At 53.3% G+C, this 18,047-nt stretch overlaps 1 protein-coding gene across 5 annotated transcripts in view; it reads left to right on the top strand.

Annotated features, from left to right (window-relative positions):
• The window catches only part of TRAPPC9 (trafficking protein particle complex subunit 9), a 622,060-nt gene that overhangs the window by 476,566 nt on the left and 127,447 nt on the right, over positions 1-18,047 (top strand). For all 5 annotated transcript variants that reach the window (XM_046642579.1, XM_046642581.1, XM_046642580.1 and 2 more), the window contains one exon: positions 9,244-9,334. In XM_046642579.1, the coding sequence (XP_046498535.1) occupies positions 9,244-9,334 (91 nt within the window). The remainder of the gene's footprint in view (positions 1-9,243; positions 9,335-18,047) is intronic.

Raw genomic sequence — 18,047 nt, forward strand, 5'->3', positions numbered from 1 at the left:
GGTTCAAAACTTTAAAAAGAAAAATGTTCCCATCTGCCCTTCCTCCCCAAATGCCCATTTTTATTCATTCCTTGCACATATTTCAGAATTTCTTCTGAAACCATAAGTAAATAGATGCACAAAGTCTTATTTTTCAAAATACTAAAGTATGTACTGCTTTGCATCTTGCTTTTTTCCCTTAACCATACACGTCTTAGAAAACTTTGCATATATTTCATAGTGAATTTTCTCCTTTTCCAACAGCAAGGTGTGTGAGTGTGTGCCTGTATTCCCGTAGTTTGGCCATTACATAGGTTTCCAAACTTTGGATTCTTGCCAATCTGGTAGACGCATATTCTTGAGCAGGTCATCTCTCCTTTCCAGAGCCGCCATGCTGTGGGAAAGAGCTTGGATGCGTGAGTTGAAAGGATCTTGGAGGGAATGCCTGCTCAGTCTCCCAGTGGGCTGGGACCATGCTTTTGAGTCCTCTCAGCTTCTGGTTCTTCACTGGCGTGGCGCCAACTGTGGCTGTCCCGCCTGCTTGAAGGAAACATGTGAAGCACTTGCCCCAGAGCCTGTCCCTCCAGGAATGTCCCCAACGTCACTTCCCTTCCCCGTTCCTTCTCTCTGGGACCTAGCTGGACGTCTTTGAGTCTGAGACTTAGAATTCCCCCGAGAGGATTTCCTTCACTGAGAATTGGTCACCACTCTGGGAATGAACTTCTGTGTGCCCGTGAGTCATGTGAGCCGTTAGATTCTAGCTGAAACCCCAACCACAAAAAGTGAAGCTGGCTCCTTTTGCCGGTACAGCACACGAATACCACTTCCCCTCCGTCTCTTTGATGTTACTGCATCACAGGTGCCTTGCAGGGATGCAGTCATGAGCTAGGGAAGGGGCATTTGATGTCTTCTCTATGAAAGAGAAAGTAGCTCCATCATTTGGTGGCTGCAAAGGGAAAGAAGGGAGGTAACAACTTGGCTTCTCTCTACTGCAGGCCAAGTCCCTGGCCTCTAGTCCTCCGTGACTCTGCAGGGGATGTGTTTTCCTCATGAGGGCATGGCCTCTGGATGGTGCTGGGGGCACAGTGGGGGGATACTGAGCCAAGGCAGGTAGCAGGGTGGGGACTCAGGGAAACTGACTCAGCAGAAGCAACCGCTCCCAGGAAGGACACCACTCCTCACAATCACCAGATCATGCACACAGTGGCCTGTGGTCTCGTCGGGGGCCAGCATTGACCTGTCCCTGAGTCACTCCCCTCAGGAGGGAGAAGACCCCTTGCCCTATTCCCCGTGGGTCTTATTGGTTCAGGGACTGGAGAAGCTGCCTGTGCAGTCCTAGCATGGGACTGACTGACAGGTGCCCTCTCCTCCTGGAAACCATCCTAAATGAGAATCCATTGCCTGAAACCTCCAAGGGCTCCCACAAAGGACGCTTCTTCGCGTTTTCCCCTGGTGGTGTCACGGCAATGTGCTGTGTGGTGAAATGAGTAACAAGGATGGAAGTGGACCAGCGCCGTGGTGGCTGTGGTCAGGCACGCGGATGCTGAGCAGTGGCCATAGAGGAGTCCACGGAACTGGGCCGGCATTGCCTGGGAATGGGTTTGCGTCCACCCCATGCCCCTGGGCAGGGAGGCGGGCTCTCTTCAGCCTGGACATCCAGACATACTCTCTGCTAGTGCCGTGCGATGATAAGGAATGGGCCGGGCCTAGTATCTGTCTGTCTCTCGCCACAGACACGTTGCTGACCTTTCTGAGGCTCAGTTTTCTCACATCTTGAGCAGTAATAGCCTTGCATGCCCAGCTCTGTGCTGAGGCCATCACCAGTTATCTCACTGGGATGCCAGAGTAATCCCATCAGGGAATTACTGTTTTCCTCATTCTAGCCATGAGTGTGTGTGTGTGTGTGCCTGCTTTCATCATTAAATTACCTCACCAACATTTATCCAACTACCATTGGGTCCCAGGAGTTGGGTGAGACACTAGAACTTGAAAGATGGACAAGGTGTTCGTGGTGCCACAGGGGAGACAGACATTAAGGCATCAATGGCAGAGTCGTTGGATTACAGCCATAAAGAGCTTTGTGACAATATGTGTGGTGGGGCGCTCTCCGCTGAGGGACATGTGCTGGGTCTGAAGGAGAGAGTAGGAGTTGGCCAGGTAGAAGAGGAGGGAAAGGAGGTTCTGGGAGGAAGAAAGATGCACAGCACATGGAAAGGAGAGCGCAGGGTGTGTTGATTCCATCCCTGTGATCTCCTGTGAAGAGTCTGGGCAGAGATACCTGGGAAGCCTTGGGAGGGGTTGGTTCCCTCCCTCCTGTGCCCCACCACAGGCTCCAGGTGTGCGCCAGGTGGGGAGGTCACAGACATCAGGAAGCGCATCGTCCTGATCCTCAGGGAGCTCAAAGTCTGCCGAGGACACGGACAGGTAACATGGCCTCCCAGGTTCTACAGGAGGGGGTCTAGCTGGGGCTGCGGAGTGCAGAGGAGGGAGCCAGCCGCTCACTGTCTCCTCCTCCAGATTGCAGATTCTTTGAGGACAGAGCGTGGTTTATTTCTCCATAGCTCCTACAGAGCCTGTGGCATGGTTAAGTTTGCAAAGCCTCCCCACCTGTTTTTTGTCCCCACAACCATCTGTGGGATGGCTATTAATGACTCCCATTGTACAAAGGAGGTGCGAGGGTAAACACAGCCCCCCGTTGTTAGTAGACACCTGGATGCCCAGGCTTGTGGTGCGCCCGGGTCACCTCTGTGGTGGCGGAGCACTCAGGCCTTGGTGCGCCTCTGCAGTGGGGGAGTGCCTGGGCCTTGGTGAGCTTCTGAGGTGAGGAGAGCTCAAGTGACTTCAGAATAAGCGCGGCCCGTGCAGGCCTGTAGGGAGCCCTGGAATGGAACATTTTTGGAACATGCTGTGCTATTTCCGAGTAAATAAGTGAAACGTCCTTTGGCTGTGACGCGTTCTCCAGCAGTGTGGAGCGAGTTAACTATGCCTGGAGGTGGTGCTGCCCCTGTGCACGCCATGCCACCCCTGTCCCTACTCTTTTCTCCTTGTGTCTCCTCTGTGCTCGGGGGCCCTGGGGCCTCTGCCTTACAGACACTTGGGGGGAAGATGTCATGGGAGGTCCAGACTGTCACTGATGCATCTGTAGCCGTTTCTCCTTCAGTCCCCTTCTGGGGAGAGGCAGCGAGAGAGGCAGGACTATTGCAGATGCTTTCTTAGAAGCTGCCGGGGCTTCCCTCTCATTGCCCTGGTTTCCTCCCTGAGAGCCCCAGGCTGATGAGATACGTTGACTCAGCCGTTGTGGCATCCCTTGGGTGCTGTGTGGGAGGGCCCAAAGCCAGGGGTCCTGTCGGGGAGGCCTGTGGGGTGCCTCCTCCAGCCTGGAGGGAGTGAGCCCTGGGGGTGGGGGCAGAATACCGCCTGTGCCTTAATGACTGTACACGTGTGTGCCATTCACACGGGCGTGCCTGCACATGCCCCACCAGAGAATCTCTCAACATTTCGGATCCTGGTTTTTGCCCACTTCCGGTAACGCGGAGGCTTTTGGCAGTGAGTGAGAACGTGGACTCTGGGCTCAGACTCTCTGGGCACTAGTTGTGACTGTGTAGACTTGGGCAGGTGTCCTGCCCTCTCTGTGCCTCTATTTCCTTCTCTGCAGAGTTGGCGTAACGCCTCCCCCTTAGTGCTGTAATGGGGTTTGAATCACTTAGTCTGCGTGAGCTGTTTAGATCAGGCCTCACCCGGAAATGTGAGTTTGGCGCTTAGGGTCTGTGCGCACTGACTCGTGTGCAGCTCCGCAGGGTTATGATGGGATCTGAATGTTTTGACTGCCTCCCTAAAGCCCACTGGAGTCAGTGATGCCTTGGGCATCTGGGGAGCCCACGGAGGCAGCACAGGGCAGCTGGCCCCACCGAACCTTTTGCCACCAGACTATGAGCTCCAAGCGGGCAGAGCCTGCTCGGCTGTGCTCTGATCTGACCTGTGTCCAGCACAGCCTGGCCCTGGCGGTGTCCACGTGGGAGTCAGTGAGCAAGCGCATGAACACAGCCTTGGGCTGGGATCCTGGCTCCACACTTACCCCAGGGGGACGGAGGTTGCACACAGTGAAATCGCGCAGTGAGGGACCTGCCCTTCACTGGTTCAGCAGATCTGCGCCGGGCGTGTGCCAGGCCCTGCGCTCCCCTCTTGCTTCAGTAAAACCGCCTCTTTCCTGGTTAGATTCTCCTCCTTTCACATTCCTCACTTCAAGAAGTAATTTAATAAGGTGTATTGTGTGTTAAAATTAGAGTATTCAGATCTGTGGGTTGAAAGGAAGAAAAACAGTCACTCACTCACTATCCGTGGAAACTAAACGCTGTACAATGTCCTATTCATAAAGATACGGACCTTCCCAGCCAATAAGTTCTTAGTACTAAGCACTTCCTCTTGAGAAAATGAAATTCTGAGGACTGAGGGGGGGCTGCCGTCTGCTCGGAGCGTGGCTGTTCGCACAGGTGATGTTCCATGGGGGCTGAGTTGGGAAAGGGAACCCCGTCACCTTGGGCTGCGGGGAGAGCAGGTGGTTTAACCACTAGGCTGAGCAGCACCCCCTCTTTGGGAGCCAGGAAGCCAATCACAGGCAATCAGGGACATTTTCTGAACCCTAGTCTGGACCTAAATGCCCCGTTCTAGGTTCCGAGTCACAGGGACAAGTTTCCAGGGGCTCACAGTCCATTATGCAGACAAGCCTCTCCTCCCCTGTCTTTAAGTAGAGAAAACAGCCCGAGTGGCTTTGGGTCCCCTGCCCAGCAGCCCACCCCCTGCTCAGCCTGAGAGCCTGAGCATATGCTCAGAACCTGAGCGGGGCTCAGAGGAGAAACCTGGAGGGGTGAGACGGGCAGGAGCCGAGCAGACCTGGGCAGACTAGGGGCTTCTGTTCTGGAGCTTGCTTGACCAGAACTGATCTCAGTGCAATGCAAGGGCCAGTGTTTCCATGCCCCGTGTCCGTCAGCCGTGGGCTGTGGCTGCCCCTGGGAGGCGCCCTGGTGTCTTGGGTGAAGTGGCTTCATGGGCCTTTTTTCCTGAGCGGGGTGCGGCCCTGGGGCTCCTGGCAGTGGGGGATGGGAGCATGGCCAGACCTCTGGAGTCTCTGGCCCTGGAGAAGGACGTCCTTCCTCAGTCATGGTAGGGAGAGAGCTGAATGGGGGGGCTCCTGAGACCCTGGTGCCTGCCCTGTCCCATCCACGTATCACATGCGCCAGTGGGGAGTGACAGCCCCTGTCATGACTTAGGCTGGCAGGGGCAGTGTAGGTCATCTCTGAGGTCCCAAACAACCCAGACATCCACAGCACCCGATTGGCATTCTGCTGTGCCAGTTCCTTATGAGGGGAAATGGAAGTGAGTTTATCAAAGATGATGGAGCTGAAGGCGCTCTGTCTTTGACAGGCTTGTCAGGTCTCCTGTGAGGAGCCTCAGCCATCGTGGTGGGAGATGGAGACTGGCAGGACTCTCCCGTGGTCTCCCTGCACCCCGTCCTGATGACTTTCCTCACCCCCCACCTCTGTGCCAAGAAGGGGGCGCCCATCGCTAAGATGTGCCCTGAGAAAGGGGAAGGACATAGAGCCATTATGAAATACACCGATGACATGGCACCTGTGAGATGGACGGGGACAGCTGCCTCCATTGAAGCATTCAGGAAGGACAGGGAGCAGGGCTGGCAGGGCCAGCGGGCCCGGGGTCAGGTGCGAGCCCTGCAGCTCGCTCACTCTGAGGCCTCAGTTTCTTCTTCTGTCGAAGGGCAACATGCCGCCTCGACTTCAGCTCCCACCAGCTTCCCTGAACTTCTCCAGGCCCTGCCTGTTCAGGTCCTGCCTCTGCTCAAAGCTTTGCTCTCTCCTCCCTTCCCCGGCACCTCCCAAGTTCCTGGTCTCCCGTGGGACTCTGCTCCGATGTCCCCTCTGCTGGGATATTTCTCAGTTCTCTGCGGGTACTCACTGCTCCTCCGGGCTTCGACAGCCCCTTTTCTTGATCGCAGCCTCCCCTCCTTAGGTCAGCAGCTTTCGTTTCCACTTTGGCGTCTTTACCGTTTTTAAGCACACAGTTCAGCAGTGTTAAGTGCACTCACATTGTCGTGCAGCCGTCACCACCATGCATCTCCAGAGCTCTTTTCATCGTGCAAAACTGGAACTCTTTCTGCATTAAACAATAGCTCGTCATTTCCCCAGCCCCTCGCAACCACCATCCTCCTTTCTGTTTCTGTCTCCTCCTGTCTACACTCGGCAGCTCCTGTAAGTGGAATCACTCAGTATTTGTCTTTTTGTGGTTGACATGTTACTCAGCGTAATGCCCTCAAGGTTCATCCATGTTGTAGAATGTGTCAGAATTTCCTTCCTTTTAAGACCAAATAATATTCCAATGCGTGGATGGACCGTATTTTGTTTATCCAACCATTCATCCATCCATCCATCCATCCATCGACATGTGGCTTGTTTCCGCTTCTTGGCTACTGTGAATAATGCTGCTGTGAACATGGGTGTATGAGTGTTCTACTGAGTCTCTGCTTCCCCTTCTCTTGGGTGTCCACCAGAAGTGGGATTGCTGACGGGCAGCATTTCCTGTTTGCAGGTCTGTCTCCCCACAAGCCTATGAGCTCCTTGTGGCTCCAGTAAGTCTTAGCTCTGCATCCCTGGCCACATGAGGGCTTTATCCTAAATATCCACTCAGTACCCTGAAGGTCCATTCAGCACCCACTTGTTGAACTAGTGAATGAATGAATCCTGACTCCCGGATTGTCACGGGACCACATAAAATAATGAAAAGTGCAATGTGAAGTATGTAGCAATAATAATATCAGTTCAACAAACAGACTGTGTGTAACGAGATTTCATTTGGAGAATTCTTAGGGAGAGAGTTATCTCTGGAAGAAACACTTTGATAAATGGCTTGTGGTACAGTAAGGTCCCTAAGGGAATCTGCGGCCACAAAAGTGATGGCTGGCTTCCTGAGGTGAGGAGAGCCGTTTCTCTACCTCCTAAGAGAGGGAGGAGAGATAGGAGAGGGCAGGAGAGTGAGGTGACACAGTCAGGCTGTTATTCCATTTACTCCTCCTTATGACCCTGTGAAGTTGGTGTTTCTATTAAGCCCATTTTACAGATGATGAAACTGAGACTGAGGGAGTTTAAATCCACCAGTGCTCATCAGTGGTGGTACCAGGATTTGAAGCTAGATCTTCAGAACGCACCGTCTTGGCTGCCATGCTCTACTAAGAGAAGAGAGAGTGGCAGGTGCTGTTTTCTTGGGGCTGCGACACCCCTGTATGATCCCAGATCTTTAGTCACAGCTACCAAGCTCTCAAATTCTCAGTTGAAGGGTGGTGAGGGAACAAAGGGATAAGTTCGCCACTCAGGTCGGAGCGGAATGAAGCCAACAGCATGGGTGGACCGGCACTTGAGGCGGAGAAGGCCCTGAGAACTTGCAGAGACCATCAGCAGCACTTGGGCATCAGGCAGATCGAGGGAAGGTTGCCAGGTCTCACAACCTTGGGGCTGCATGTTGGTGGGCTGTGGGCTCTGGAGGTGAATGAGGCATGGCTCCTGCACCATTACCTAGGGTGTGTACTCATTCCAGCATCTATTTATTCATCAGGCAGTATTCACTGAGCAACACTGAACAGGCACTGGTCTAGGGCCCAGGATGAGGGCTCTGCCCTACTGCAGCTACATGAGGCTAGTGGTGAGGCCAGGCAGCAGGAGACAAGCACATCTAGTGCCCATTGCCACGGGGAGGCCTGTAAGCCTTCGGAGCAGGAACAGCTCAGGGAAGGCTTCCTGGAGGAAGTGAGGTCTAAGATAAGAGGTAAAGGACGAATATAGTTAGGAGGGGAGGAGGGCAAGCAAAAGCATTTCCAGGCAAAGAGCACCGAATGTGGGAGGGTATGGAGTCAGAAAGAGCACATGGTGTTTTGGAAGAATTGAAAGAAGTCAAAAATAGCCAAAGAGGGACTCTGGGGTGGCGAGCTAGGCAGGGGTTCCTGAGCACCCTGGATGCCAGCAGGTCACCACACAACCTGTGCTCCCATTTGGGGCCTGTCACTCTGTGCAGCCAGCCCTGCTGTCTGGGCAGCCCTCTTGTCTGTACACTTTCTGTGGATGCTTAGCTGGACTGTTTGAGGGGGCGATGTCCTCGCTCCGCTTGGTGCCTCTCCACCCAGACACCCCCATCGAGCCAGCAGATGACCATAGTGAATCCCCGCCATGCCAGGCACTTGGGCAGGAGGGACCCGGGAGCTGTGGTCGTCATTCCCTCGGGGCCCCGGCACCCTCTCGCTCCTAGCCTGGGCCCATTCTGCTCTACCTGCACGGCTTTATCCGGCACAGTTGTCTCAGGCTTGGGAATGTGAGTGTCCGATTCCATATTGTCACCAGAACGTAAGCCTCTCAAGATCAAGGTTCACGTCGATCATTTCAGCGTCCTCAGCACTTCTCCCCATCTCTGTCTCGTTTCACACACACTCTGTGTTTGTTGAATGCAGTTGAGTTGCTAAGGGAAGAAAAAAGTGGGTTTGTTTTTTCCCCACTTCCCCGATCACTAAAGAATGTCTGAAACTAAATTCTCCCCTTTTGATTGCAACTTAAATACTGTGGCTAAAATTTGTGTAGGAAAAGGGAGAGAGGTTTACAGATCCGTTTCTGAAAACCGCATTGACTGTTAACATATTAGCACCTGTGAGACTTCTATTTTCTGCATTTCTAAACCTAATTTCTTCATCCACTGATACTTGCTGAGAGACTTTATGACTTCCTCGATTATGAACTTGTGTAAGTGAGCCCATTCGTAGTAATATGTGTAATTACATCAAGATGTATAACACAACAGACATGAAACCAGCATGAAACCGACATGTGTCGAGAAACACATTTGGTCGTGTTGAACAGTGAGCCGTGGTTTGCATGCCTTATTAACGACAAACAACCTTCCATTTTCTTTATTTCCCCCAGCAAGAGTAGCTGTTAGATTAAAATTATCCCTGTGGATTTCCCTTGCTTGCATAACAGTAGCTTAATTTACCCAATTTTAAGGGAAGGGAAGAGAGGTACTTGACATATGCAAATACCCGTTTTCCACACACTCAGATCACGTCTTAGCGGTTGCTTAGACCATCACTTAGAAGGGGACATATATCCGCGGGGGCGGCTTCCCATCTCCCAGCCTCTGTCTAGAAACTTCTGGAATGTGTCCTCTTGTCCCTGGGGCTCAGCAGGAGCTGGATTTTCCTTGACCGAGGCTCACCCCTCTCTGAAGCGCACCGGCGAGGCGAGTGTGGAAGGACTCCTGAACCAGCTGGTCCTGGAGCATCTGCAGCTGGCGCCTCTGCAGTGGGGTGAGTACCCGCCCAACACCTCTGGATGAATGCGCTTCTTTTCTCGAAATGTGCAAGCACATTCTTGGCAGTACGTGCTGAGGTCCTCACGGGAAACCTTGTGGGGAGAGGAGCTCGCCATGCTGTGTTGGCGTCTTCACGTGCTGGCATCTCTGTCGGCCGACTGGCCACAGGCAGATCTGCGTCTCGCATGAGCTCAGCACCTCAGGTGTGTCCTGTCAGCACAAACTTGGGAAGGGGTTCAGTGCCCTCAAAACCCAGATGCGGGGAAGGATGTCGCGATAGCTCACGGGTGCCCATTGCTGTCGAGTCGGCCATCCTTCACGGTGGCTCGTCCAGATGGGCGTATCTCCTGCAGATATTTCTGGATCTTGTGTGTGTGGAGTGGTGGAAGAGAATGAGGGGGTTACATCCTTGCTCTTACTTCACTCTTGTGGGTGAGCTTTGAAGCTTTTCACGTTGTCAGTGTGGAAGCGTGTGGGGTAACTGAACCCAACTTGGCGCTCAACCCTTGAGAGATCACCATGATTTTATTTAACGTTTAATGTATTTGAACATTTACTTCCTGTGGCACCCAGGAACTTTTACTCCAGTCCGGGTGTTTCTAAATAGCAGTAAAAAATATCCTGTTGAGAAACAAACTAAGCGTAGTATTTTTACTGAAGTGGAAGATTTTCTTATTCTCTGGAAACGATTTCGTCATGTAATCTTATTTGGGGTCAAATGTGAACAGTCGATTATTAACACATATGTATCTTCCTTCTTTTCTCTACCCCGGAAATCATTGTAAATTAATATCTGGTCTTTTCTCCAGTTAATTCATAAGCTTAATCTCCTTTTGCATGCTAGAGACACATGCAAACTATCCCAGGGGCTTAAAGAGAAAAGCCTTTCTCCTGGCATCCCCTCCCCCCATCAGTTGTGAGAGCCCCTTACGCTGCCTGGGGGCGTCTCCCCTCTGCTGGGCGCCCAGCTCCCACAGGGCAAGGCTGTGGGGAGTCCATGCGCAGCTGTCATGGCAGCTGGGAGTGGACTGCCTTCTCCACCCAGGCGGCTCCTTCTGTGGAATCTCCTTCCCCTCGCGATCCAGCCCGAGTGGAAGGAAGGGACGGTGTTTCTGCAGAGGGGTCACCGTGTGCACCTCTGGGGGCTGCCCTCAGCACAGGCACTTTTCTGGGTTGGAATGTCGTACCTTGTGATTACCTGGGCACAGTCAGCTGCTTCCACCAGATGTGGGCAGCTGAGGAGGGTCAACCACCAGAACCCTCCTCCCCTCAGGGCTGAGACAGGCCCCAGGGACCCAGCCCTGTGACACAAAATGAAGTAAAACTTGTACTAATGTGTTGTGTCAGTGAGAAGAAATAAATTCTCCAAGGCACCAGCTGTCACGCTGCAGCCACGCCCTGGAGTGAGCCTGAGGAGGGTCTGACTCATCCGGAGACCCCCGGGAGGGGTCTTGGGACAGGTCAGAGGTCCCTTTGCTGTGTGGGCCTTGGTTTCCTTGCAGGTGCTTCCCTTTTCTGTTCCGCAGCTGTGAGTGATCTGTCACTTGTCGTAGTCACACATCACCTGCACACCAGTATGTTGGCAAATAATGCAGCTTTTCATAATTTTCATAAAGTCATGCATGACTTTAAAAAAAATCAAATGAAGACCTGAAAGGCATTTCTGCCGAGAGGCCTTGCTGGGAGGCCTCGAGCCGTTTCCTGGCAGCTGAGTGGGCAGCTCTGTGCTACACTTTCAGTCTCCCAGCGGCGTCCTGCCATGGCCCAGTTCCTGTCTTCATGGCATAAACATTCTCCAGAAACACTGCGCAGTATTTTCCTGATCGGGAGTCATAATGAATTTAACTATTACCATATCTGGCTGTTTCCAGGGAACATCTTTACGTACAAATTTTTGTTTGATTTTCTGACTAGACCAGTTTTGTAGTTTTGGAGTTACTGAGTCAAAAGACATGAACATTTTTAAAGCTCTTGAGCTTTTTTGTTGATTGTATGCATGACTGTAGATCATGACGTGGGCATTGTGGGAACTTGGGTTTCTGAGGTGGCTTTCTCACTGCTGTTGTGAGCGTAGTTCCACTGTGGTGGCCCGTGGGAGATGGTGGTGAGCCTTGTCTGTCTCCCTCCTGCCAGTGCTGGCCTCCCTAGCCCCCGTCCATCCTCAGCGGGGCAGGGTCCTCGTCGCGGGGCTCCATGCACATTGCCTACAGCCTCCGTACCACCCCTGCAGTGGGTCTGACATCCTGGGGCCTGCTGGCTCCTCACCTCTAACCTGGGCCCCACCCCATGACGTGGGCTCTCCTAACAATTTTTCTGGGGCCCCCTCAGAGGAGGAATTAAATCTGTACCTCTCAAGAAGCCCCTTGACCTGAGGTGGTTCAGATCTCCCTGCACAGGCTGCCTGGCCCAGGCAGGCTCTTGCTTGCCTGACGGGTCGTCTTGAGCTTCCAAACGTTGGCCCCCTTGGCCTCTGCTGACAGAGTTCTTTCTCTGACTCAGAGCAGGCTCCTATGGGCAGCTCAAAAAGATAAAGCCTGCTATTTAAAACTAATCATTTTGGGGGACCAGCCCTGGGGCTGTGTGGTTAAAGTTCCATGTGCTCCGCTTCGGCAGCCTGGGTTCTCAGATTCAGATCCCAGGTGTGGACCTGCTCCACTCATCAACCATGCTGTTGGAGGCACCCCAGATACAAAGTAGAGGAGGATTGGCATGGATGTTAGCTCAGGGCTAATCTTCTTCACCAAAAAATAAAAAATAAAAAACTTAAATAAATAAAAATAACCATTTTGCAAGTGCATGTCATGTGCCAGGCAAGGTGCAAGGACTCGCATGGTCCCTTCTGAGCCCCAGTGCACTGTACATCTCCCTCCTCCAAATGAGAATGCTGTGGTTTGGCCTGGTGGGTCTTGTCCAGCACGGCCCTGCTGCGAGGTGACGGACCCAGGTCCAAACAGAGATTTCCTCGCACTGGAGTCTTGACCCTTCCACTGGATCACTTCATAAAAGTCATATACTCTCATTGTAGAAGGCTAGGGAAACTTCAGAAAAGTTGGACAGAGAAAAATTACCCTTTTCCCACCTCCCAAACAACTTCTATTTCATTTCATTTTTGTGTGTTTCTAAGTCTTTTTGTTATCCCCAAATTTAAATTTTCTTTATAGATGTGATCATACTGTATTTGTACTTTTGTGTCCTTTTTTATACTTGATGAGACATAAATGTTCCCATGTTATAAACCTGCCTTACACTTGCTGTTAAAGGCCTCACCGTATTTCACCAAATGGATGCAAGATAACTTCCTACGTGTTTTGTCATTGGCTGTTTCTGTTGTCTTCAGATACTTACTGTTATATAAGTTAGATGCAGTGGTTTGAACACAGAGCCTTTTCTGTGTTTTGGGGTCGTTCCCTCAGCAAGGATTCCCGGAAGTTGTTAATATTTTATGGGATCATGGCAGAGAGCAAAGCTGTGAGTGTTTGCTGTGTGATGATGATGGTGTCTCGTGGCATGGGCGGGCTTGGCGTTTGGTCCTGCCTCTGCTCCTTCCACATGGTGCGACTTCACTCGGCCATGCTGTCAAGGTTTCTGGGCCTTTGCTTCTCATTTGTAAGCTGGAGATGCTGAGGGCATCAAATCCTCAGTGAAGGTTTGAAGAGATGCCCATGATCCCAGCAAGAGCATGTTCCTTTGCCTCTCAGAGATAGGTGTGGGCCTGAGCCGGTGGGGGACCACTGGAATCGTCAGGATGTGGCGGTCGTGGAGAGGAAGAAGCTGAGATTCTGGGGGTGGATCCAGGACCACGTGTGCTCTTTCTGGAGAACATGCAAAGGCAAAGCAGGACAGGGGCGGGGACAGGGCCAGGATAGAGCTGGGGCGGCGCCCAGGGCAGGACCTCCAGTCAGCATTGAGCTAGAGCTTCCTAGATGCCTCTTGTCTCCGTCTGGAATGGTGCTGCAAACCAGGGGAGGTGGGAAGATGGGGGCCAGCAGGTGGGTTGCAGAGCCCAGCAGACTGTCTGTTTTGAGGGCCGTTTCCAGTCGTTTCCATAGATACTGGGTTGTGGTGACTAATGGGGCTAAGCTTTTAGACATGCGGCTTTGAAAGTCCCACTGCTGGGCCCCCTTCTACGTTCTTCAGCTGATAACACTTTTCTCTTTATAGCTTCTTAGATACATGAGTGATTGGTCTGTGCTATCTTTCATTAACAGCCTGTGAATACAAACTAGGTTTTGGCTACATTATGGAGTAGATATTTTCAGTACACATTCTCCAAATAACCACCAGGCAAATCCTGCCTCTGAGCTTGAGTCCCAAGCTGTGGTGTGCAGGCAGTGCTTGCAGGCGTGAGGGTAATGCCTGTCTAGGAGGCAATGGTCATGTGATAACTTGTGTGGGGCACCCCACTGCCCTGCCTCAGAGAGAATGATGCACCCTTCAATCTGGGGAGCATGACACTGTGCCCAAAATTGCCATGCAGTTTGTCCAAACCATGCAAGTCTGTGAGGTCATCGTTACCATTACCTTTTTACAAATTAGGAAATGGACCCAGGGGGTTTCCATTGCCTAAGGTTACGTGGGTTGTGTATGTTCTTCGACTGATGGATTTATCCATTCATTCAGTAAATATCTATCTAGTGCTCATCAGTTGGCAGTGTCCTAGGTGCGGAGGACCCAAACATAAGTGAAACTTGATCCTGCCTTTGAGACTTTCCTGGTGCAGGTGGGAGACCCGGGCAGTGAACAGGCCATCCACACACAGCCTGGTGTGCACGGGGCGGGAGCTCGTGCCGGTGTCCTGGAAGCAGAGGTGAGAGGCGGAACCAGAACCTGACTTCTGTAGCCACCCTGTTGCGAAGGAGCCAGCCAGGTGCTTGGGGACAAGGCTCACAGCCTCGTTGGGGACAGAACCACCTGGAAGGCACTGTGGGGCCCATTGTGTCTGAATGTTGCTCCTTCTGTCTCGGTGGCACCTTCTGCATTTGGCCTGCTCCTTTCAGGAGTCTGGATCTGGGAGTGCCAGGCAGCCAGATGTCCAGTGCCTCTGAGGATTGGCTCTGGGACTCGGCAGGGAGGGGTGCCCCCACTCCTGCAAAGTGTCCTTTCATCAAATTGTGTAATGGCGAGGTCTTGGTGGGGAGGTGTGCTTGTTTGTTTCTAACGTGAGATTCATGCCGAATGGCTGCAACAAGTCTCCAGATGTAATTATATCTTGGACGCCGTGGGAGAGGGAGTTGAGGACCAGGTCCCATCCAGCAGGGGAGTTGGCAGCTGCATGTGGCTGTGTGTGGCCCAGGCCTTCCTGGCAGCTGAGCCTGCCCACTGACCCTCTTCCTCCTTCCAAGGTAACTTAGCAACAGCACTGGGCTGTGGATTTCTCCGGCACAGCCTGCGTCTCCAAACATGTGCTCCGGGCAGAGGTGTCAGTCAGCACTAAGGCTGCTGATGAGGCTGTGTCTGCTGGGCCAGGCTAATTGGGTGGTTTGGGCGAGCCTGAGAGGCTGGTCAGCCAAGCCAGGGACCCCTCACCTGGCGCCCAGTTATGGCTAGTGGCCATGTTGTTTGAGACCCAGCTGGCCAGGCAATGGGTGCAGGGAGACCACGGGGCTATATCGCTGTCTCTTTGGCATCTTTTCCAAATAAAAATATATAAATTTATAAAGAATAGAAGAATAGGAAAAAATGTATGAAGAGTATGAATGTAGTATTTTCTGATGGAAAAAAGTGAAAACAAAATCCCATATACAAAGAAAAAGCCCCAGGCCACAGCTAACACCCTCGCCTTCCAGGACAGCCCTGTGGGATCAACAGGCCCCGACGGTCCTACCATCTGTGGGCTGCAGCTCTGCTCTCGGGGCCCTCTCTGTGCCAGGCGTGTTCTGCGTGCCGCTCTCCATGCTCACAGCCCCAAGCGGAGGCCGATGTCTGTCTCTGGGGACGGGCACTGCACCTTAACAGCTTCACCTGCCCAGGGGCTCAGCCGGCCCGGGTGGGGTCGGGCTCCAGAGCCTGTTCCTTCCGGGCTGCCTGTCTGTCTCCTCTCCTACCTGCCCCACTTCCCTTCTGCCCCCCTTAGTCTTCTGTTTGGTCCCAAACATCCTAGTTTAAAAATAATGTTTGGGAGCCTGCTTAATTGTGCTAATTTTCCCCAGAAGAATAGCTGCATTTGTGGAGCGCTTACTGCAGGGTGTTGGGAGCTGTGTTAAGCACCTCTCTGTATCACCTTATTTATTCTCCATGATAACCCACTGGGATAAGCATTGTTATGTGTCTTATGGGAGAAACTGGTGAGTGAAAAGACTAGGTAGTTTTTCCCCCAAACTGCTGTCCCCGGCTCTGATCTGGTCCTTGTGATCTGACGTCCTCACTACAGCCCGAGTCTCCCTCCCAAACGTGACCCTGATTGTGTCGCCCTCCTTCCCAAGCTTGCCCTTGGTGTGCCATGCTCCTACTTAAAACCCCTCTGTGGCTCCCGTAGTCCTCAGGATAGACCCCAGTGTCTTCAGCGTGGTTTAGAAGGCCCTCCCGACCTGTCACCGCCTGCCTCTGCAGCCTCCACAGCCCCGCTCTTCTCCCACCACTGTCTTCCCCGTGGTGCACACCCCAAACTCCCTCCACTGGCCGCCCTCCTGCCAGGAAGCCGCGGTTTCCCTCTCTTCTAGGCCTGTTTCTCAGTGCCCGCATAACCTCACCTAGAGCTCTCCTCTACACTTCGGTTCTTCCAGGAAGCCTTCCCTGGTGCCCGCACCCCCACACTCTCGTACCCCCACACCTGAGCTGTGTGTCCTCCTGGGTGTCCCCTACCCCCTCATGCACTTTCTCCTCAAATCCCCGCTGCCTGGTGAGTGCCGTGAGATCGCAGACAGCGCCCTCTGCTCCTGGTGGGTGCTCGGTGTCTGCTGACTGCGTGAAGGAGTCAGTGAATAAAGTCTGTCCTCACAGAGGGTCAGGGCCACTTGAGCCCAAGTCCTTAGATGTCATTCTTCCATGGGATTTAAGTAGTTCCATGCTGATGTGCCCAGATGTGCTTCGGTGATTGATCCCTTCTGATTGGTTAGTAGTGGCTTCCAGTTTTTCCATTCGTAAGACCAAGGTAGACATTCTTGGCATCTGCCCTTGTGACCCCGGATCAGTTCCCAAGCAGAGTTACTGGTGCGACGTGCGTGTGATTCGTGAAGGCTTCGTGTGCGTGTGGCCAGCGTGGCCTCCAGGATGGCTGGATTGATCCACACTTCCGTTGGCAAGGAGCAGCTGAGTCAGCCGTGGGTCCCTCTGGATTCTCTGTGATGTGGCAGCCAGTTGGAGGGCGTGCTCTGTCCCAGGTGTGGGGCGCCATGCTGAGGGAGGCCCAGCCCTGGCCCTTTGTCCTGTCCCAGTGCCAAGAAAGAATGCAGCCTGACAGCAGCTGCAGGGCCAGACCAGAGGCTCTGATCCCCGGGGCCAGAGGGCCCTGGAGAGTGCTCAAGTACAAAGGACAGGAGTGTAACCCAGCTGTAAGTCAAGTGGATTAAAACTTCCCCCAGCCCCGCCCCACCCCCACCTGAAATACCTCTGCCTGTCCCTTCAAGACTCAGCTTAGACATCCTCCCCGCAGGAAGCCTTTGTCTCTGGCATTCCCACCCCATCACATCTCTTACCACCTGCATTGTCTTGGCCTGTTCACTTGTCTGACTCCTTCCGGGACTGCAGCTCCCTGGGAGCAGTGACTCTGTGGGGCAGGGTGAAGGAGGTGCTCCGTAAGGCTTCCTGGATCCCACTAAGAGGAACCTGGCGCTGGGGGAGCCAGTGCAGGAACGAGCTCTGCAGCCTCTAGCCTCGGGGGCAGGGGTTGTGAGAGGGGCCCAGGCATGACCCATATCTGTGACTCTCGCTCAGCCTCTCTGTTCTCAGGGAGAAGGGGACAGACGTACCAGAAGGGTGCCATTGGAGAAGGGGGTGATCCTGTCCAGCCCAGGATGCTGCAGCAGCTTCCCCTGACTCAGTTGTGGGTGTTCACCGTTGCCCTTGGCCTCCAATGAAGGCAATGAACAATGTGTTGTCCTCTTCTTTCTATAAAGAAAGACAGTGAGGCTCAGAGAGGCTGATGGACTGACCCATGGTTCCCCAGGAAATCAGCAGTAACCTCAAGACTAGTCTTGAAGCACTTTTCTAGAATTCTGATTCATACTGGTATCCCTGTGTATTCACCCACCCACCCACGCACTCATCCCCCCAACCCCCCCACCCCCCCCCCCCCCCCCTATCCCCCTGCCCCCTTGTCCCCCCCCCCCCCCCCCCCCCCACCCACCCATCCACCTGTCCACCCAGCAAACAGCTACTGAGCACCTTCTGTGTGCCGGTCAGTGCTAAGGTTGAGGGGGCTGCCCCTGGGGTGCCCCAGCTTTTACTCTCCCCCTCCAGCTGCCTGCCTCTTTCTTTAAGAGATGCCCTCTTGTTGGAAGAGGATTTCTGCAGTCTGTCTGTGCCTGTGGGAGAATGGGACACAGGTCCATGCCTTTCATCTTTCATCTCCAAACCCAAGAAGTTACAGGTTCGTGCCCCCCTGGTGTGGTTTGTGCTGCACTGGTGTGCTCCCGGTGCCCTCCGGCTCCTGGGGCCAGGACAGGCCCTGCAGCCGGAGATGAGAGACATGGTATAAAGGCTTGCACAGCTCACCATCCCGCCAGTGCTGAGAAGTGGGCGGGTGCAAGTGGAGATTTCAAGCTGTGAGA

The sequence above is a fragment of the Equus quagga genome, chromosome 16 (genome assembly GCF_021613505.1).
Source record: "Equus quagga isolate Etosha38 chromosome 16, UCLA_HA_Equagga_1.0, whole genome shotgun sequence".
NCBI lineage: Eukaryota > Metazoa > Chordata > Mammalia > Perissodactyla > Equidae > Equus > Equus quagga.